The 22,787-nt window shown below is 34.9% G+C and overlaps 2 protein-coding genes and 1 non-coding gene across 3 annotated transcripts; 1 reads left to right on the top strand and 2 right to left on the bottom strand.

Moving 5' to 3' along the window:
* Window positions 1-2,172: 2,172 nt before the first annotated feature.
* Window positions 2,173-7,996, bottom strand: LOC113779343 (ATP-dependent Clp protease proteolytic subunit 4, chloroplastic-like). Its single transcript, XM_027324906.1, has 3 exons — window positions 7,420-7,996; window positions 4,519-5,021; window positions 2,173-2,561 (listed from the first exon to the last, which is right to left on the bottom strand). The coding sequence occupies exons 1-2, from the start codon at window positions 7,869-7,871 to the stop codon at window positions 4,535-4,537; spliced, it is 939 nt and encodes a 312-aa protein (XP_027180707.1). The 5' UTR covers window positions 7,872-7,996; the 3' UTR covers window positions 2,173-2,561; window positions 4,519-4,534.
* Window positions 7,997-16,195: 8,199 nt separating this feature from the next.
* LOC113781831 lies at window positions 16,196-16,373 on the top strand. Its single transcript, XR_003469734.1, has one exon. It is a non-coding gene; the product is annotated as a small nucleolar RNA snoR143 (small nucleolar RNA).
* Window positions 16,374-17,955: 1,582 nt separating this feature from the next.
* On the bottom strand, window positions 17,956-21,097 carry LOC113779048 (putative ankyrin repeat protein RF_0381). Its single transcript, XM_027324465.1, has 2 exons — window positions 20,850-21,097; window positions 17,956-18,859 (listed from the first exon to the last, which is right to left on the bottom strand). The coding sequence occupies exons 1-2, from the start codon at window positions 21,014-21,016 to the stop codon at window positions 18,253-18,255; spliced, it is 774 nt and encodes a 257-aa protein (XP_027180266.1). The 5' UTR covers window positions 21,017-21,097; the 3' UTR covers window positions 17,956-18,252.
* Between the last annotated feature and the right edge of the window lie 1,690 nt (window positions 21,098-22,787).

The raw sequence follows: 22,787 nt of genomic DNA, 5'->3' as shown, positions 1-22,787 counted from the left end.
AGACCACTTAAAAAATCTAATTGCTGAAGTGGGTTTTGACCGAAACTCATGAATAACTGATTCAAGGTGGCAAGACTGTATTTTGGATGACACTACAGGGTCAATTAATTTAGGGTTTTCTTGGTGAAATGCAGTTGTAATCCGAGAAATTAGTGATTTTGGCAATGAGGAATTTGAGAATGAGTGTGCAAAGATGAATCTTGAAATGGATTTAGGTGAAAAGGATAGTACCTTGGATAAGAATACCATGGAATTTGCAGTTTCTGATAGCAAAGTGGAAGCTTTTTGCCATTTATTCGATGGGTTTCTGTTTGCTGCTTTGCATTTCAAGTGTGGGTTTTTGGGAGGGTTTTGGAGGGTTTATGTATGAAAGCTTGGTTTTGGTGTTCTTACCATTTGGGTCCCTGAAGTTTAAAGTTAACTCAGATTTTGCCTAGTAATGGTCTGGATAATGTGGATTAAGTCCTTCAGGTTAAAAATAGTGGGAACTGTTGCTCTGTTGTGCAAGCTTCGCAAGGAACATACTTGAGCCTTTTTTGGATTAGCTGTTTTTTAGGATATTTTTAAAAAATTCTACTATAGCAGAGTTTTTAGAGTATATTTTAAAATATTTTTAGAAAATACTTTGAAATATTTAAGAGTAGTAGAGTTTTTAAAATATATTTTGGGATATTTTTTAAACATTAAAAAAATTTAAATTACTTTTCAGAATACCTTTGAAAGTACTTTTTAAAAATTTTTATAGTATTTGAAAAACTTTTACAAAAAAGTAATCTAAATTTAAGATATTTTTGAAATGACTATAATTATTAGTGAGAATGATACCTATAATTTAAGGTCTCAATTACAATGTCTATAATCATTCAAAGTTTAAGGTCTCAATAAAAATGTCTATAATCATCCGTAGAATCCTAATTTGATCATTTGCTATGGTATACTTGTGTCATTGCAAAATGGTAGATACAAGCTGCAATCTGGATAATGTGGTAGACTGGGACAACTGGGCTTGAAGTGAATTGTTGTAATTAATCCACAGATAACTTGGACAAATTGTCGTATGGATGTGCGATTTCCCCAAGTAACGAACAGCCGAGGAGCATTTGAGTGGCTGTTTCATCAGATGGACTTTCCATCCCTCATGGCTTCACAATCCATAGCTAAGGACCATCGCATTGGCTCTTCCTTGTACAAGCTTACTGTAAATGAAGAACTGTAGTCACAAAATGACGTTTCCCAACACTCTTGTACCCCAAAACAATAATGTTGCTAACTTCTTGAAATTGAACCTTCAACCAATGAGTCTAGAGTTGCATATGATTCAAACTGGTTACAAGCAATTCAAATCAAAACTTGACTTAAACTCGACCAACATTAAGATCGAACTGACTAAGTTGAGTTCAAACTCGAAATAAAAAATACACATCTCGTTAATTCACGAGTTGGTTCGATTATATATATTAATAGTAAAATTACATATATATTTTTAATATTTTATTATTCGTTAAAAAAATTACTATTTTATTTATTTTTTAAAAATAAAATAATTATTTTTTATTTTTTTAAAGCTCGAGCGCAACTTGGCTCGAATTTAAAGTTGAAGTCGAACTCGAATTCAAACTTTACATTGAAAACTCATCGAATTCGAACTCAATCTTGATAAAATTAAGTCAAGACTTAGCTCAATTAAGCTAAAACTCGATTCGACTCGTTTGCAACCCAAACCCTCGGATTTTCAAAAGTAAACTCTTCAACCAGCTTGCTTTTAACCTGGAGAGAATTCTAACAGTGGACTCTCCTAGCCACTGGACAAACCCAAGGGGTTAGATTACTTTGACATTCAAAAGAAAAAAATTCAAACATGGCTGGCTTGATTCAGATTTCCAAGCGCAAAACATATAAATTCATCTGTATCACGCGTTCATCTGAACTATATAGAACTATTGGTATCCTATATCCGTGAAAGGTAAAAGATTTTGTATTTCTTTGAAACATTCTTTTTTTTTTTTAGTGTAAGTTGGAGGACTCGAACCCGAAACCTCTCGCTTGCTAAAACCATTCTAGGTTGATTTTGCATGGCACAAACTCAGTCGACATTTTCTTTCGTTAGACTTTTGCTCTCCTCCATAAGTAATCTACCAACATTGCATCTACAGAAAACGAGATCACATTCGCTTCACAAAAAATATGTTACTGGATAAGTATTTAATATCAAGCACAAACTTACTTTATAATTAGCCATTAAAGCAATGTTCTTCCCCTTCTAATGTGTTAGGCAGCCCAGCAAATATCACTTTCAGCTACTGAATAAAATTTTTACTACAAGATCTGTGGACTGGAAACCTTCATTACAGAACACTGAAAAGGAGGTGTTGGGCAATGGAGTAAATCCAGCAGAAATCCCAGAGGCTGTGCGAAGATTGTCTGGCCTTCACCGATGGTCATGTTATTACCAAGCTATAAGCCAGAACATCTTCTAAGCTGCTAATTTCTACAATTGATGGAGAATAAAATGTTGATAGGTCTCCAGTTTCAGCAATCCAAAGGTAAGGACTGGCCATGACCTGTAGAAGTCAATGAAAAAACATCCAGGCATGAGTCTCCAAAATAATGCGTAGACCACAAAATGGAAGTCTTAGAATTCCTCCCAACAAAGAAGCAACTTTTGCTTGCCCTGGTACCTGTTATCTTTAGCTTCATGACAACACAACCAAGTTTGTTATGTCAAAGACCTTGATTACATACTCTTAAAAGTTGTTCAAACACCTCCTACCAATACCTTGCCTGAACAAAGGCTAGCTATCAATCTTAGCATCTTTTTTATCTAAACAATCAGTTGACCAACTGAAAAAAGATTGTTGAAAGATCTCATTAGTACAATAAGTCTGACATCCTATTAGACAAGTAATCTTACAACCAATGGAAGAATTGAAGCCAGCCACCAAATCTAGGTCCATCACATTAATCTTTTCTCTTCTTTACAAGTTTAGGAATGATGTATAAATAATAGATAAGCGTGAAGATTATGTGGATCTCCAAGGTTCTATACAAGCACAAAACAGGAGGCCAAGAGCAGGAAAAGAACATATACAGCATAATAAACATCTTACAACTAGAATGGTCAAAATTTAGGGTGCGTTTGACAAAAATGAAGTCTAAAAACAAAAATCTGAAATCTGAATCCATTAAATTAGTGAATTTTTAAGTGGTAAATCTGATACATTTTGGTGTATATCGCATTAAGTAATAAGTGAATAGCTTATCACTTATTTTTGGGAGCAAGTTCTACCTAGAAAATTCAGTGCCACTTAATTAATTCAGATGTTCAATTTTTTTTATTATCAAACGCATCTAAACATGCTAAAATCTAAATCCATTAAGTTTAAGTACTGAATTGGGTTATCAAATAGGGCCTTAGTTTGGTCCCAAAATTTTATTGCTAATGATATTCTGCATTGAAGGGTTGTAACGCCTATCTTTTGAAGAGCCTTAACAGAATAAATGCATGACTTCAGGTGGGGATACCCAAATCAAAGGGCAATTCAAATGTAACTGAACATTATTAAACGCAAAAGAGGGAAGGGATAAACTGTACATTGATCTGTGTTTAGGTGGTCCAGACAAGCAGTTATTATTCAGAGACATTTTAAGAGCTTCTGTACTTTGCTTTTGCTTTCTCCACTTTCTGTTTTAGGCACTTAGCAAGTAGAGCATGTGACTAAAAAATACTCTCACATGACAGAGGTATGGACTGTTATACGCATAACTGAAGAGCACCTTATTTGATATGTCAAAATGGTTACTCTAAATGTACGTGGATGGATCATAGTACCATTCACCAGAATTATACTTGCTTAAGCTAAAGAGGCATACTGAGAATTTCTAAAACCTAAAGGTTACTAATATAAATGAAAATTATTCCAAATAGGGTACAAACTAAACATGCTTACTGAAGGACAACCAACCCCCCATCTGGGGCTACTCTGTAATCATTAAACCACATAGGACTATCCCTTTCAGCTAATAAAAATAAAACCCCTCCAATATAAATTGAGATTCTGAAAGTGTTTTATCTAAAAAGCAATCGTAGCAGTGAGCTTCTCCACCTTCTTTCTCCAGTTGGCACAACAATCAATTTTCTTACGACATTATCGTTGCACGAAAAGATGTCATCACTCCAGCTTTGAAGTTTGAACCTTCCAATCATCTATGGCATTTATCTTGACATTTCATCAAACATTTGTTTTTGCAGCCAAAGTTTAGGAATTTTCTGTAGACAAAAAACATCCTTGACATCCCTCACTTGTGTATTTAGTCAAATGGCTAAAGTCAAAGCAAATATAAATTTGGCATTTAGTTCTGAGCCTAAACTGCTTTAAAAGCCAAAAGCAAAATCTTCAATTCTGATAGTTTATCACAAAGTGAAAACGCCACATGCAACCCAAAGTGCTTCCTTCCCGAGAATACAAGTCTAGGTCACTAACCAAGCACAGAAAAGGGAAAGGTTAAATTATCACATACCAGTAAAGTTGAGCAACTAATATATTTCATCATCAGGAATGTCGGGCGTCAAAAACTTTTTAGGGTCTTTGCTGATCTCCTCATAATTGAATGTCGAAGCTTTAACCCTTTCAGGAACAGGTACAAGAGGAATGATGCTGTCTCTATCAATAACTCCATCAATAATTCCAAATTCAACTGCTTCAATGGGGGAGAGATACCGGTCCCTATCAATATCCTTTTCAACTTGTTCGATTGTTCGACCAGTAAAATCAGATACAATCTTTATGACATTATTCTTGTTATGCATGATTTCTCGGGCTTGAATTTCAACATCTATTGCTTGCCCACTTGCACCTCCAAGGGGTTGATGGATCATAATTCGTGTATTGGGCATAGCCAAGCGCTTACCTTTGGTGCCACCACCAAGGATTAAGGAAGCTGTTGAAGCTGCAATGCCTATTGCAATTGTGGAAACGTCAGCTCTCACAAGTCGCACGACATCAAAGATAGCCATTGTAGCACTGCCAAGGATAAGAAATAAAAGTGAGCAACTAAAAATATTACCAATGTAACTCAACATCTAATTAAGATATGTGTGTGCGCGTGTGTGCATATGTATGTATGTATGTATGAGATGTGCATAAAGCTGAATCATTGCTTGATCATACTTGGAACCTGCAAGCTGTTTCATCATTGAGTTAAATTTACAAAAACTAGTCTTTGAGCTTGTTTTCATCCTCAAACCATAGTCAATACCCCCTGGTTCACCAATTGGGAGTTGTACATATTCTGGATAATCAAACTAACAAAAACGTGGGAAAGCCAAAGATTTGAGGCTCCGGCATTTTCTTTTTCTCTTTGCTTTCATTTTAGAAGAAAACTTCTGATTTATTCTTCTTCACTTTACAGTTACCACTGTCACTATCAGAAACATGTGTTTTAAGCTCTTCGAATTACAGTTAATCTTGACAATGTAAAATATTTTTCTACATTCTCTTTTATTAAAGTATCAAAACAGCATCCAGGAAGTGAAATTCCTGCACAAGCCGTTGCTCCCAACGAGATGGATGAAGGCACCAGATAATAGCCATTCCCTGACAGAAGTTTGGTTTCTATAACTTCTTTGTTTAAATCTGAAATAGATGTATCTTGAGAGCCACCAGGTCAAATAAGGTCAAAGCAGAATTTGTGCCACAAATAGATGCATATTAGGTATTTTAATTGAGTAAAATCAAAACTGCACCTATTCAGATACAGCAATAGATCTTTAATTTTTCCACCCCGCGGTGTACAATTATTTCAGTAGCATCTATGTAAGTTATTCAGGAACATTGTTCACCTTTTGGTCTAAAAGCATGGCAGAAGCCAAAATATTTGTGCTTCTAAGTAAAAGCTATACATGACTTGGAACCATTGCATTCTCCTAAAATGGAAATCATGGTTACACAACACCACGTTATTAACAGAACAAAGAATCATATTAGATAATTGATTGGTGAAAAGGATACACAAAGAAGTTCCTTAAGATCAAAATTTTCCAACTTAACCTAGGCCATATGGCAATATCCAATGTCTTAATTTTGTGATGCTTGCTAGGATGTGGTGGCATCCCAAAGTGCCAATTATCAGACCCACTCCACAATCCAGATCCTCAACAACGCCAACTTCATGAACCAAGTGCTGGTGTGCTAAAAACTATCTCTTAGTACCATACATCTACAGATGCAACATTATGCCTCTACACAGCACCTAATTACAGCAAAAGTAAATCTCAATTTTAACTTCGAGAGAAGAAAAGGAGGGAAACACTCTTCTTCACTAGCTTTTCAAGCTTATGTTGCTTTACCAAATGAATTGTGACAAGGGTGGTTTGTGCACCTACTGACAATGACACTGTGTTTCTACATATCAACTCAAGGGGGATGGTGTTCTATCATTCATTAGCAATAGAAAAGAGTAAAGCATCAAATCAATAGCTAGTTCCTTCAACTTACCATTTATTTAGTTTTCTCATACATTCCTTTTTTCAATTGCTGGATTTTTCCTCTTTCCCAGATATATCTAACTCAAAAATTCTGGGACAAAGAGGTCAGAGTAATTTCTCCACATCAACCCAAAGGATAAGCTCCATTCATTTTGTATTCCCGATTATATTCTTTATGCCACTAAATTAGAAAATAGAAAACTTCCCACATAGCAACTCTACACAAGGCTACTACAAGAAGTAAACAAGCGCAGGATGCAGCACATTTCTCGTCAATATAAATTAGAAGCAACATACTTATGCTACCAACTCATAAAACTAAAACTTCTCACGTGGTGAACCATAACCCATATTAACCACAAATATGAGCTTAATTTTGACTTATTCTGCATGATCACAGTATCAGTATACCTATAGCAAAATCTTCATGCTGTATACTGATTTTTCAGAGGCATGCCTCCTCCCTCCTTAGTGTATATAGGGTAAGCATAAACTTCCCATTTACCATTTTTTGACTTCTGATCTCTCTACCCATTAACAAATAAACAACTCTATTCTACCAATTTCTAACAAATATATAAGTGTGCTAAAATATCCAAAGGCGTACTGCAAATGTGATAAACTTCCAATTTGTAAAACTTCCAACAGTAGCCAAAGTTTAAGCGCCGTATTTGCACTAGCCCAGTATTCAGTTTCACAAAATAACTATCAAATTGTACAACTTAATAATTACACAAACATACGAACACACAAACCCAAACACCCCCCCCCCCAAACATTCCTCCCACTTCCACTGGCACACCAGAAGAAGATAATTCATATTTTCAATTCAAGAATCTAATCAAATCCAATCCTCTGAACCTTCCGGCACCAAAGTTGATCAATTTCACTAAGATATCACATTAAAATAGAAAAAAAGCTTCATAAACAAATACCTGAGAGAGCCACCAGGTGAATTAATGAAAAGCCTAATATCTCTAGTATGGTCTTGAGCATCCAACAACAGCAGCTGGCTAATAATAGCATCAGCAACAAGATCATCAATATTACTCCCCAAAAACACTATCCTCTCCTTGAATAAAAGCCCCATTGCATCAGCCTCAGCCCCCCTCATTGCAGTGGCCGGAGTCTGAGGCGCGGCAGCCGTCCACAACTCACTATCATCTGGGCTCGTCTGAAAATCGTTGACACTCAAGCTAAGTGAGTGGGCCAATGAAGCTTTCGACACGTTTCTTGAAATGGGTTGGCAGAAATTCAGAGACGATTTCACAGGCCAGATAAGGGGCTTGTGAGGAAGTGGACAAGATAGGGAGGGTGGAAAGTGTTTGTGAAAAGGCCTGAGAGAAGGGTAGGAGGAAAGCGGAGTTGAAAGAGAGATGGACTCCATAGTCTTTGAAGAATTGAAGTTTGAAGCAAAGGTTTTGGGGACAAAGAAAGAGGTTTTGACCTTCCCCGGTAAAAGATGGCTTTGAGGGCTGGATGAGGCAGACCGGAGGAAGGAGGGATGAGGCTACTTATGTTCCTAGTTATTAATACTAGTGGTAGAATTTGCTAATCCTAGATTGGATTATTGGAAACTTTGGGTTGATTTGGGAGCTGAGGATTTGGACGGAAAAGAAAGGGAAAGAAGAGAAAGTTTGATTTTCTTTTGTTTGTGTGTTTTTTAGTGAGAGAGAAAAGAAAGAAAATGGAAGGATGATAGTAAGTAAAATTTTTCCTCACAAATTGGAAAAAAAGTTGGAGGAAGCTTGTGAAAATTTTTTAAAATATTTATTTTATCCTTAAAAATATTTTAAACAAATATTTAATGACTTTCATATTTAAAATCATTCCACTAATTCTCAAAACTCTCAAATGACATAACAATCCCTTTTCTCTTCTTTTTTCTCATAACTTTAAGTTTTTCCTTCTTCTCTTTTCTATCCTAAACTCCCAAACCAAGTGACATTAACTGTTGAAATTGCCGTGTGTTTGTATTTTTTGTATTAGTATTTGGTAAATTTTACCTTAAAATATCTGACCATCTAGTAATGGAAAATATGTAAAGGAGCTTTTCCGAACCTACTGTTTTACTCACAATATGCTACCAAAAAAGAAGGCTTCTTCTATATTAGGGTTGATTCAAGAAACCTCCTTGAAATTTCTCCTAATACCATCTAGTGCTCTCCAAATTTCACAGATGATGTGCCGAAATGTCCTAATCAGAGGTGTTCAAATGATGATGCTGCCTCAATTGCTTTTATATCAGTTAAAGAAATTATTGTATTTTGCACTATTGAAATGGAGCTATTATACATTCATTTCAGTTTCAAATATTCTAATTGTTACCTTGTGATTGCATCTAAAATACTGGTTTTTTTTTTAATGTTGAATGACGTCAATGAGTTATAAGACCTCTCTCTTATGCTTGAACTTGCTCTGTTGTGCAACAAATCTCCTTCAATTTTTGTTCTTAATTTTCCTTTTCGCTACAAAACTTTTGTGCTTATGTTTAAGCCATTTTCATACTGTTGAAGTAGTTTCAGAAGTTGTCATTGTACACAGCAATTTGCTTGCTATGCTGAATTGTATTTAATTTACACTTACACCCCTCAAATTCTATGTTTAATATTCCTGCCTTATTTTGTCTTTTTTTTCATGTATTAAAATTCATAAATTAGAATGCAAAAGGGTAAAAGTAAAAAACATAATATAATCTCTCTTCTATAATGCATTTTTAATACTACCTCTACACATAAGGACTAATATAGTTATACAATTTGTCATTTTAAGGGAGTTAAGTGAGATTTTTAAAACTTAAGAAGTGTTGGGTGATATTATAAAAAACTTCAGGGAATGTTTCTAAAAGAGAGAGGCTAAATTCACACCCCATGCGCTCATTGTACATCAATGCCCTAATCTAATAAGTTTATTCGATACTTCTTATAGTTTCAAGAAACATACGTCGACAAAGCAATAAAGAGGGGGGAAAATGGTTCCATTGTAAAAGAAAATATTTTCAAACATTTTACCAATGCTTAAGATTATCAATTTTTAATTTAAAATTTAATTTAACAGTCCAGATACTTTAATTACGAATAAGCATGTAAATATCAATATTTACGCATTTCAAGTCTATAAAATTTAAGTCTTAGTAGTTTTCAAGGTGGAACATGAAATCGTAATGACTTTTTATATGAATATCTACCATTTGATTATGTGTAAATTAGTATTAGAAATAGTTTAACAAAAGAAATGTAGTAGGATAAAAAAAAGGAAAGAAAAAAATTATTTTAAAGAAACATGAGTATTGGAATGAAATTAACAAGAAAGAAACTTCTTTATAGAACTAAGACAAAGATTAGGACATATAATTTTTTGTTTACAAAAAATATTATTGTTCCTTGTCGAAAAAAGTTTTAGTTTAATGTATAAAAGCTAAGGGCACTTATATGTAATAAAAGTATAAGGTGTGGATATAGTAGAGAGGTGTGGATTTAGCCCTTCCCTTCTAAAATTATTGTTTGAAAGTACAGAAGTATTATTATTGTTATTTTTGGCTAAATATAGTATAAAAATAGGCTATTAATGTAGCTAGCTCATCAAGACATCTTAGCATACTTATCAAGACATCTTAGCATAAAAACATTTATCAACCACAAAATATGCAATTTGAATCACAACCATTTGGTTTTAAAAAGCATTTGATTTGAGTCCTAACTACTTGATTGGAAAAAAGTAAACTCCTGTGCAATACTAACATCTTGCCACATGGACTAACTCTCTACTTTGCAACTCTAAACTTGTACCTATTTTCCACTTTGTATTTTAAATTTTAATTTTAAACACTTTGTGTGACGCCCCGAAAAGTATGAGTGTGAGAATCCGAAAATTTTCTAATTTTCTAGGGTTTATTTTATTTAATCGCCCGCCTTTTCTACATTTTCTTTATTAGAAAAATTCCCCAGATAAAGTTTATGAGCAAAAATAGTTTTAAAATGATTTTTCTAGTATCGGTTAGTTTTTGAGAAATTAAAAGCGTATTTTGAACGTGGGACCCGCAAGTGCGGTAAATGCATTATATTTTTTTACAACTTGTTGAAATTTTGTATTAAGTAATATTATTTTACAAGGTGTTAAGATATTTGTATTGGAGAGACAAAAAGATAAGTGTTGAACCAAAAGGTGACAAGTGTCACCATAAGATTAAGTCTTGGACTTTGACCATTTGACTTTACCTTTACCTTTACCAAATAAATACCAAAAATTGATCAAAATAAGCTTCATTTTGCAAGCTTCTTGGCCGAATGTTCTTGCTCAAGAAAGAAAGAAAAGCTCTCAATTTCTTCCTTCTATTTCTTGCTCAATCTTCAAATCCAACCAATAAAACTCCAAATCATTCCATAAAATCTCTTTGCTAAGTGGTCTTGAGGTGTTTTGTGGAGTTGTTTGGAAAGCTAAGGTGGCTAGTTGCTCTATCTCTTGTATTGCTAAGGTGAGTTGTGAAGAACCACTCTCCTTCCTTAATTGATGCTTAAATCATGCTTAGTGGTTGTATGAGATGCAAGTTTATGGATTACTTCTTGATTTTGGTTGAATTGATGAAGTTTTATAATTTTTGGGGATTTTTCTATTTTTATATGAATATGATTATGGGGTCATGTATGATGATTGGAAATGATGTTTAAGGACTCTATGAGGTGGAAAAAGTGAACAATTGCAATCAATTTCTGTTTTGGAAGAAATTTCAGAAAATTCGATTTTGTGAAGGAACATTCTGTCCGAATTTTTAGGTCCTAGATAGAAGCCGAATTGGCCTTATCTCAAAACATGAAAGTTGTAGGGAATGACATTTTAAAGGTGCCTACAAAATTTCAGGTCAATCGGAGCATCGTGGAATGAGAAAAGTCGAAATTACTATTGCTGTTCTGGTTTACCCGAAATTGGGATTTGCGACTGTAATTGGTTGTTTTGACTGGAATTGATTCCGAATTGGTTGTTGAGGTCTTCTGATGAAATGTAGCTCTATTTCTTAGCTTTCAGCTGGTTTTGGAATTTCTGGATTTGGACTTGGATAGCCTGATTTATGATGTTTACACCAGAATGCATTTTGTGAATCTGTTTTTCCGATTCTGGTGTAGTTTCTTGTATTTTTGACCTGGTTACACTAAAAACTGGGTTGAGTGACCTTCTTCAATGTTGTAACCCTGTCTTTTAGCTTCGAAACGGTGGGTCTTACACCTTCATCTGACAATCGTAGTGCCTTTGGTGCCATTACCGCAAAATGACGTTAAAACTGTTTTTCTGGTTTTGAGCTTAACTTTCATTTCCGGACTTTTCCCTAGCTTGACTTGTCTTTGTACTACTTGGAGCTTGCTGAATGGCTATTGGATGAACTTGTTGTTGTGTGTGTACCTTTGGGATTGGCTGAGGAAATAATGAAGCCATGATGGCTGGAAAAGTTAGTAAATTCAAGGGAAGTGCTGTCCGAACTTTGAAGGGACTTGTTTGCATTGAGTTTGTGATCTAAGGCTTGAATTTGAGCAAGGCAATGATACATGATGGATGGTTTCTAAGCCGTGGAGGTGAGTGACCCTAAACTATTTCCAAAGTACTTGTGAAATGTTTCTTGCATTATTTACTTTTGAACTGTTTCCAAAGTTACTTTTGAACCGCTTTCCTGATTATTTACCTTTAAACTGTTTCCAAAATTACTTTTGAACTGTTTTCTTGCATATCATGCGTGCTTGCATATGAGTGTTCTATATACCCGTTGTTTTCTGTGACTACCTGATTACTTGACTATCTGTTTACTCGATTTCCAATTTATGTGATTACGTAATATCCGTGAATTACATGCTCCCATGAAATCAACTTGTATTGCTTACATGCTAAGTGTCCACTTGATTAATTAATTATCATGAATCACATGCTATATGAAGTTGTCCATCATTGTTAGGCGAGTGTGTACTTTACCTCACTCGACCTATTCAATTGATGAATTTTACCTTTTGCCGAATTACTTGGTTACTTGTGCATGTTGTAAGCCCTAAGCTGAACTTGGGCCCCGCCTCGGTTACTGACCTACTCGAGCCAGGGTTGGGCTCGGTCGGGTAGGTTGGAACCCTGGACAACCGTCGGTATACTCGAGTATTACCACTGGAGGGATAAGGTGATGGCCAGTCAACCGTGGGGATCCGGAAGTTATAAGGTGCAGAGGACCGACAAAGTTCCACCGGAACACCGTATCCTTTTCATGAATGTTACTATCGCTTTCTATTGTAAATGTTTCTTGAATTATTGATACTCCATGCTTAATGTATTGTAAATGTTGTAATTGTTTCTGGACTTATCATTTGATTTATGACATCATGGAAATGAACTATTGTGAAACCGATTTGATTACTGATTTTTCTGGTTACTCGCTGAGCTTCTAACTCACCCCAAAAATATTTTATTCCCCTCCACAGGGCTCAAGGCGAAGGCAGGACTTGTTGTGCTTTCACGTGAATGGATGGCCTTTATGTTGTACAATTTGGAGTTGGAATCATTTTATGTATAGTTGGGAATTAGTTTCCGCTGCATTTGTGACATGTAATTATTGGAGACTTGGATGTATATTTGTGGACCATGTGATGTATATTTGAGATTTGTATTGTAATTCATTTGAGGATTGTAGTGAGCGACTGAGTCCCGGCGAGAGCCGGGCAGGCGGCCCGCCGAACCCTCTGGTTCGCCTTAGGGGGAGTTGGGGTCGTCACACTTTGCATCTTAAATTCTCAATTTTGGACACTTTGCGCCCTAAACACTCAAATTTACCATATTTATATTCAATCAATGACAACTTTAGTAAAATTAACAGCACAGAGGACCCTACAATTCAATGATATTTTGCTAAAAGTGGTCAAAATGAGCCAAAGTATCACATTTAAAACAAAACGATACATTTTCATAAATTTCACCATTTAATAATTTGGATCATATAAATTAATGAGAATGTACTGAAAGCACTTAAAAAGAGCCAAGGAATTGCAATAAGATCAAAACAATATATTAATTGTTATTAATTTGCACCATCATTTATCTCGTTAATTTTTGTGATGTTGTCCTTGATTGTTCTTAAATGGGACAAACTTGAAAATTTAAGGTATAAAGTGTCTAAAATTAAGAGTTTAAAATGCAAAATATTTAAAATTAAAATTTAAAGTACAAAGTAAGAAAGTGATGCAAGTTTGCCGGCATAAAATGGAATAAGTACTTGCCATTTTATAATGGTATTTCCAAGCATAATTGAACTTACAATTTCCAAGCATAATTGAACAAACATATTTATAATGGTATTTGCCGTATTGGTATACAGTATACACACAATTACAGTCCCAAGCTGATTCAAATGCAATGCAGTTACCAACAAAAAAAAAAATGCAGTGCAGTGCAGTTAAGCAATTATGGAGGAAAAAAAATCCACTTTTCATCCTTAAATTTTGAGTTAGGGACATATTTCATCCCCAAACTTTTAGGCGCACCACATTTAGTACATGAATTAATTATTTTAGGTCACATTTAGTCCAAAAATAGTAAAATATTCAATTTGGATAGAGAAAACTGATGTGACCATTGATTTTGACCGAGAAATTGTTTTTACTTAACGGCCACGTGCCAAACACGTGACTTTCTCTATCCAAATTAAGCAATTTACCGTTTTTGGATTAAGTGTGACAAAAAATAATTAATTCATGTACTAAATATAATACGTCTAAAAGTTTAGAGATGAAATGTGTCCATAACATAAAGTTTATGAACGAAAAGTGAATTTTTCCCTAAGAGCTCTATGGTAATGTGGTTGATTTTTGGTCCACTCCACTGCTCAGCGATAAACCGTAGAAATAACCCAAGACTCCTACCCCTCGTTTGATACACGGGAATACCTAGAGTGAAAAGGCTTTTCCACCTAAAATGCTTTTTCACCCAGAATGGTGGGGAAAAAATTTTATTATTTCAAAATCCGGTGGACAAGTTAGAATGAAATGTTCACTCAATTTTTAATGTTTGGCATAATCAATATTCAAATGTCAAAATAGAATATACTAAATACAAATTAGACTTGATTGCCCTAGATTAGTTTATAGGATGTAATATGTCATATCAAATTTTTTATTTGTTCTATAATAGCATTTGTCTATTTATGTGAAATTTTAATATTTTTATTTAAAAAATGAATGAGGATTGATGTCAAAATTCTTCAATTGTAATACTTGATTCATTTTAATATATGGTTTTTTAGCAATATAATTAGCAACATAAAATATAAATTACCTGATGTAAGAAATTATAATTTATTTTTAATCTATTTTCAATTTTGATAAGATTCAAAAAAAATTCTTGCACAATTTTTCAAAAGTCAAATAATAAAGTATCTTAAAATATTTGTTTTCTAGTATAAAAGAAAAAATTATTTTAAATATAAGAAAAACTAATTATTATGAAAAATCACATTCAAATATTAATTGAACTTATACATAACCTCAAATATCATGATGTAGTGTAAAAATTTATAAGGATAAATTTGACATCCTACTATTCAAGCATTCTAAAATGAAGGTGGAAAGTGATTTTTCCAAGCTTTTTTTAGAAATGGAATTCTAAAAAAAAAGTTAGAATGATCATTTCATAGAGAAAAGATTTTTTCACTTAATTTTTTTTTTCCCGGATCCAACTAATCCTCCTGCGGTTTAAGAGGAAAGGTCCCTTCCCCTTGAACACATTAACCCTGGGACTCGAACCCTGGTGGGGGATATGGACAACGTACCCAGAGGAGGGGCCGTGACCAACCGAGCTACCCTGATGGGGTTTCACTTAAATGAACCGTACCAAACACTAAGGATTTTTTTCACTTAAATGAACCATACCAAACACTCGAATGAAATGGATAAGTTGAAAAGGCCTTTCCTTTCTAAGCCAATTCTACGTACCAAACGAGTATAGTAGTTCCTATTGTATATGATGATAATTTCGGGTAAAATGTACTAGTTTTCTTGCTAACAAATTGGTAATTTCCTTGAATGCCTCTTTGCTTTTTTTGGCATTTTGAGATTGATCAACAACATACAAATTTTAAATATAATTTATTTATTTTCATAATAACAAACGTCTATGCATGACACAAAAGCCTATGCAATACATTTGACACTTGAAAAGAATATCAAACCAATTCTATGCAATAGATTACATAGAATTTATTCAATCATCAACATCAACATCAACATCAACATTAAATAATATATATATAGATTTTCAACACTAGAAAGGAAAGAAAGAAATGTTGGGATATTCAAAAGAGTTTTTGACAGATGCACCATATTCTGCTCCCCAAAACCAAGCTTCAATGACAAGGCCCAGGCCCAGGCCCAGGCAACATTTATATCTCCACCCTTATCCCGACCCTTTTTCGCTAGGGTTTTATCGAGAACCTATTTCACTTCTTCTTCCCTCTGCTGCTCAAAACAAATTTCTCAATTCAATTCAATCTCAATGCCCACCAAATCTCTGCGAAAAAAATGTCAAATGAAGATCGAAATCTCATTGCCGGAGCCCATTTGGCTACTGTGGAAGCAAAGCGACGTCGTCAAACCGGTTGTTACTTGCTTTCCCAGTTGCAAAATTGCGCTTCGGCCAAGTTTCAGAAAGTGCCTTTAATTAAGTTTTTTTAATAATTTGTAAAATCTTGCATATTTGCACTCATAATTATCGTGGGCTTTGCTGAATTTGAAATAGTAAGGCTTTTGATCCAAGAGTGCATAAAGGAAATGCTGAGTTAACTCGGCGGCGGCCAGACAACCGCTGAGATGGATCCACAGATGAATGCCCCCTTTTCCATACGGCATTTATCTACTAAATCCATCTTACATTATTCTATTTTATTTGCTTTCAACTTCTGATTTTTCGTTAAGTGTAGTAAAAGTTAGCAGGTAGAATTTTTATTTTAATTTTATTTCATTTTACATTTTTTTTTCGCTTTTGAATGGCTAATTGATTATTAATGCTTTGAATCTATTGATTAGATCTTGGTATTAAGCTATCTGTCAAGAAATAGATGTTAAAAGTTGTGGTCTTGTAGCAATTTATTATATTACTTGACAAATTGTATCAGTTGTTTTGTTTATATTTGCGGGAATTTGTACTCTGCATTGTTATGTTAAATTCCCAAGGCAATCACCATTATGCCCTTGACTGCTAGCATTTAACTGGAGGGCATCTATGAAGATATGGAAACCCCAAATGTGTTGAGGGTAGAATATTGTTGTAACTGTTTATGGTTATCCTGCAGGTTTGTTCCTGGGCAAGTTCAGAATCATGATTAGGCGAGGTGGGGATTGTGTAGTTTAACATAATCAGTAAACGCTGCGATTGATTTGATGTACTGTTGAATACCTGAAATGTGCACACAGTGAAAATCTTGCTGCATGATAAATCTGCACCGTGAAAGTGTGTGGTGTGGGTATGCAGCTGTTTTTCGTCTATTGTATTTCTTCGAACAACTGGGCAAGTGGCAGGTTTAAGTTCTGAATCCGTTCAGCACTTGGCGTAAAGGAACAAGTACTTCAGTGAAGTAATCTTCCTGGCTGATCACTGCAATATTATGTTAATTGAGTTTACTAAGGAGCTTAGTGACTGTGTATAATAGGTGCTGTATTTGTCAGTGTGTACTGCACCAACCTGATTAAATTCATACAGAATAGTTGAGATCTTATGTATTTGTTGGCAGTTGGTTTGAGAGCTGATAAATGGGCTTCTTACCGATGAGAATTCTGCTGTGACATTTGTGCCTTGCCATATTGTACTCGGATACTTCCAACATATGAACTTCGTTGCACTATTTAAGTGCCAGAAGCAATACGTTGGATGTGTAGCAGTTTGTTAAAATTGTCATGCTGAGTTTTAAATTGCCATTTTTTAGGTTGAGGTTTATGTGAAATACAAAGTGATCAAACCCTCGTAGGACAATGGCGCTGGAGCTTCAGCGTATGCTTAAAAGGGAAATAGGGGATCAGCTTTTACACTCTACATTGCAAATTATTGGCAGATTATAAAACAATACAAGTAATAGGGCATCTAGTTGCTGATTGTGACCATTGTCTCCATTATTCCGCCAAAATGGTACCAATGTGTCTTCTGGAGCTTTAGCATTCCTATTGTCCAGAAATGCTCTGGCGCAGGTGTATTCTTTCCATGAAGAACTAACTAGCTCCCCTGAAACGTGCGCATGTCTTTACCAAGAAATTACTATGAAGCAGAGTATCGCTTGATGAGATTGTCTATATAAAGTATAAACAAAGGAAATATCTTAAGCCATTTATGTGTTGCAAATTCAGATTTGGAAAACCAACATGTTCTAGACACCTCCTTGATGCAGGCATGCAGTATGATTGTTCAGAATGGTGCAGCAAAGGAACTGGAATTAAAAGATATAGATAAAAGAGGCTGAGCCCCACTGACGAAGAAACTGCATGGCCCTAATTCCTCCCTTGTAGGTTCTACTTAGAATGGATAAACAAAGGTTAGAATGTTGCTAATCTGGTTACGCGCTAATAGGCTTACATCCTTTGAAAAACTAGCAGAGTTTCCGAATGCTAAATGTCATCAATTTTAAACTACTGATTCAAATTTTACAAAATGAAATGAAGCAGCACAGCTAACATAATACATCAGATTCTTGTGTTAGAAAACCAGTGAACTAGCCAGCAATTTTCCTCATAGGTTACACCAATCAACGATGCAGCTAAACTGAGTTATTCGTCATCTTCTTGGGTGTCATCAGCAGCTAGCAGATGATTAAGAGCAACTTTTGGCTTTTTGGTCTGTGGCAAGATATTCTTGGCAGCATCTTCATCGCTCTTCCTCTTGAAGGATTCATCTCTCTCATCATCAGGTTCTTCACCTGTGTCAGGAACTTCTATTTCAGCAGTCCCTGCATTCTCCTGTAAAGAAGAATTTGGTACACCTTCTGAAAATTTTCCTTTACCATTCAAGACCTCCTTGCTGGATGTGGTTTGACACTGAACCAAGAATGCGCGAATTTCTTCACTGCCAGCCAAATCAACTGGAGTTTTCCCAGCTTTGTTCTTTGCATCAATATTTGCACCTTTTTTAATCAAGTACTTGACAAGTTCCAAATGTGAACCTTGGACAGCATAATGCAGGGCAGTCATTCCTTTGCGATTGTATGACTTGATGGGGACTCCGGAGTTAACGAGAATCCTCACAACTTCAGTGTGACCCTTCTGAGCAGCAAAATGAATGGCACCCATATCATCCATTGCAGCAGCTCCAACATCAGCCTTTTTGCAGAGATATTCCACTATCTTTGTTTGCCCAGACCAAGCTGCTAGATGAAGTCTAAACTCAATGTTCCTCAAGGAATACACAGACAGAAAAGTCACAGTATCCACATGTAGTGCTGAGAAATGATGTAAATAGCTGTAAGGCAGTGTTTGTTCCCTGTTTCTCGTATATATTAATCCCAAAAAAAAAAAGGCTCGAATGGTATTCCTCTTGATATCTCTGGATGAGCATCACTGACTGATATTATCATTTAAGATCACATTCTTAAAAAATGTTGCAGATAAAGCATAAAGCTCTGTAATAAAAATTAAACGAGCCTCAACACGTTGATTCTGTGGACAAGGAAAGGTTATTATAATTCTCAACTTTTGTAACTTTGTTTTCTGAAAAATTCTTCATCCTCCACCCCACGCACCGATTGATAATGTCACTATTGTCAGGAGCCTTCAAGTAAACTTGCATGAAACTTCTAGTTACTATAGTTTAAAACTTTATGTCCTGATTTTTCAAAATTTCAGTCAAGTGTGATCTTTTGTTCTTGGCGAAAACACGTGCTTCTGGCAGCTTGCAAATACCAAAATATCAAACAGGAAAATAAGCACATCAACTTTTGGAAATCCTTTTGATATGTGAACAGAACTAAACTGAAATACTGAGTCAGGCTCAATTCAATAAAATTACTTAAAATCAAAAACCAAAGAACAGGATTTCTAGGATGCTCTATCTTCTGGAAAACTACTTATCTGCAGTACAGATTGAAGAGGAATGAAGAAAGCAAGCATGCTTGAATGAAAGAGGCTCAACTATACTTTTTTTCTCTCACGCTACTAGGTTTCAAAAGAACAGGTGATGACTTTGCAATCATTATCATCTAATTATACCCAAAGAAAATGGGAATGGAAAACACAATCTTATACTGCATAGGATAGCCTCTGTAGAAGACATCTGAAACCAACTTGTTGTAGAGTCTAACACAACAAACCACATATATTAGTGCTTAGCTTATTGCTTGATCAATTAAATATCAAGTTAGCTTCCTGGATTGTGCCAAAACTAAAAATAATACCCTAAACTGGAATCATTTAATATTGCTGAAACATTCAGTGGAGTCAAATAAAATTCTTAATTTGGTAAAATCATAAGCCTCACAGGAGAACATGAAGATAAATAATTTCACACAAAAGAAAGAAACTTGATGTTTCTAAATGTCCTGCTTGGATTTCTCAACATACATCAATCTGATATCCTCTGCTCTTGAAATATATTTGGCAGCAACAGTTATGGACAGGAACACTATCATCTCATCAGACGGGGAAGAAAACATTAAGGTTGCAACATGGAATTAGTGCTAAAACAAAATCAGAAGTAAGCCTTTGATGTTTGAATCATCAAGACAATTTTACAAATGGCAATCAATGCAGACTGAAATTCACAACCCAAACAATTCTAAATCTGCTGGGGTCCTGAAGCATCAGCTATTAGAGGTTTTGTCCCCCTAAATTTTCATCACATTGATAGGTCACCGAGGAAACATCAAACCAAACCGTGTTAGCATACTGGCAAATAAACAAAGAATTTGAACTTGCATCACACTAATTCAAGCCCTAGTTCTCCGTTCAATCACCTTTCCTCAGACAAAAAACCAACTCCCTCATTCCAATCCATCACATACCAAACTGGGATTACACTATCTAATGTATGTTCTTCATTCTTAATTTTGCTAATTTCAAATACTCATGTCAAACTCCATAGCTTAACAGCTGACATCAAAACCCAAAACTTCATGCTCCACCAAAAAGGCTATTCAGTAAAACCCAATTATCGCGCAACTTACTAGGGGAAACGAAGAAAAAACAACCAAACCAAATTAAACCAACCTTTACTAATGATTCTAAGAAAAACCCACTTCAATTTTGCCAAGAAACAAATTGCAAAACAAATGATACAGAAAAGAAACATCCAACTTCATAAAACTAAACAAAAAAGCCATAGAAAACAACAGAAAACGTAAATGGAGTTTTAAGGAGAAGGAAGAGGAGGATACGGGGTGCGGGAGTGCTTGTCTCTGGAATTGATGGCAAGAGGATTGGTGCTGCATATTCCCTGAACAGCCTCCAGGTCCCCCGATCGAGCTGCTCCGTGTAATTCCTCATCTGCAGTGTTATTTGTAGTTGATGTTGCTGGTCTTGATGGTTTCTTCGGCTTTCCCATGCTCTTCGTCTTCTTCAGCCAAAAAAATTCACAAAAAACCTGCAAATTTCTGAGCAACAGAACTTGCAAGAAAATGTAAAGATCGGCTTCTCTGCAATTTTGAGCCGTTCGGTTTTACTATTTAATACACTGGTTAAGTGTAGGTTGGCTGGGCCGGGCCTGTGCATTTTTAAAATTTGTCCAATTGTTGGATCACTTGGATGGGAAATGGGTCCATTACTGTTCTTTTTGCTTTTTTTTTTTGGGGAATTCCTTTTGTTTACCGATTAGTAATTTGTCTTTGACTATCCTTTTAACAAAAGTTATCTCAATTGCTTATTTCTGTTAATTTTGAAAGAAATTTTTTTAAGGGAAAAAAAACGCTTGAACAATCTTACAAGCCAATGTGTTATTAACTCCAAATCTTTGTTTGGTTTCTATTTACTGAATATTCTGGGGGCAAGTCATCAATTTTATTAAACAATATCTACTTTCATGACATTTACAATTTATATTGAGAAATATAGTTCTTAAGGAGATATGTCTAAGCATTAATCTTGTTTATATTGATAGTATGTATCACTAGTGTATATATATATATATATCAATAGTATATCTATTGATAGTATATGGGCTGATGGCCACTACAAAAAACTTTAAGTTTTGGTGGGTGGGAAGTCAAAGATTCAAACTTTGCCTCCCATAATTTGCCACAATATGTGGTTTCCTCAAATTCATACGAGTGCGTAGTGCACTTGTTTTGTCCGATGATGGTTGAGTCTCCGTTGGTTCCCTGTAGATCTAGTTGAGCCTCCCCTAGAGTAAGAGTAGACTAGATAAATGATGAATGATAATATATATATATATATATACTGCCACCTTGATTGTTTGACAACTAATCTGAATTTATAATTAGCCCAGTAGTAGTAAGATGTCATGTATGAAGTGGCAAACGGATAGATTTCGGTTCACAAACAAAGATCCATTAGAATTCTCGAAACTAGATCGGATTCTTACTTTGGCCTGTCCAACTTGCAAGTGGAGTGGGTTTGGTCTAGCCAATATATTGCAGCCGGGTCCTCTGTCCATCATATTTGTCCATTTTTTTTTATTCAATGCAAAATTACGTAGTTCCACTCACTAATATCGCTGATGTGACGTATAACATTGAATGCATATTTAGGAGGTGTTTGGCAAATGGGTTTCAATTCAATAATATTCTAATTGTACCCATAGTCTTCTACTATGGAATTAGTAAGTGGAACTACGTAATTTTGCATTGGATAAAAAAAATGGACAGATATAGTGGATAGAGGACCCCGTAGATTTAATTGCCAAATTTGGCTACACTTAATCACCACATGTTGAAGAAAAATAAAAAATTGTCAACAAAAATATGGATTAATATTCTATACATTAATAGTGTATATACTTTTACTATTAATGCATGATATATAATCCGAATTTAAATTTAAAATCTAAAATCTATATATCTATCATACATCCAACTGTGATAGTATATACATTGTCAATGTATATAAGATTTACTCAAAAAATATTTTGGAAGACGTGGTCATAAGAAATTTGTTGATCTTAGACTAGTCAACGGTGGGTGAAAGAGCTTATTCTACCATTTAAATTTCTAAATAAGATTAACATTGATTTGATTAAGACATGCTATTTCTCAGAATGGGGAGAGAGAAGGAAAAGACGTAGTTACTTGTCACGCTTTCTTTTAGGTATTTCCCAGTAGCAAATGTGTTTTTGGAGATTAGGGACCTCCTAGTTCAAG

The sequence above is a fragment of the Coffea eugenioides genome, chromosome 8 (genome assembly GCF_003713205.1).
Source record: "Coffea eugenioides isolate CCC68of chromosome 8, Ceug_1.0, whole genome shotgun sequence".
In the NCBI taxonomy this organism is placed as follows: domain Eukaryota; kingdom Viridiplantae; phylum Streptophyta; class Magnoliopsida; order Gentianales; family Rubiaceae; genus Coffea; species Coffea eugenioides.
The sequence above is the reverse complement of the archived record's forward strand: the minus strand, read 5'-3'. Positions and strand labels throughout refer to the sequence as shown.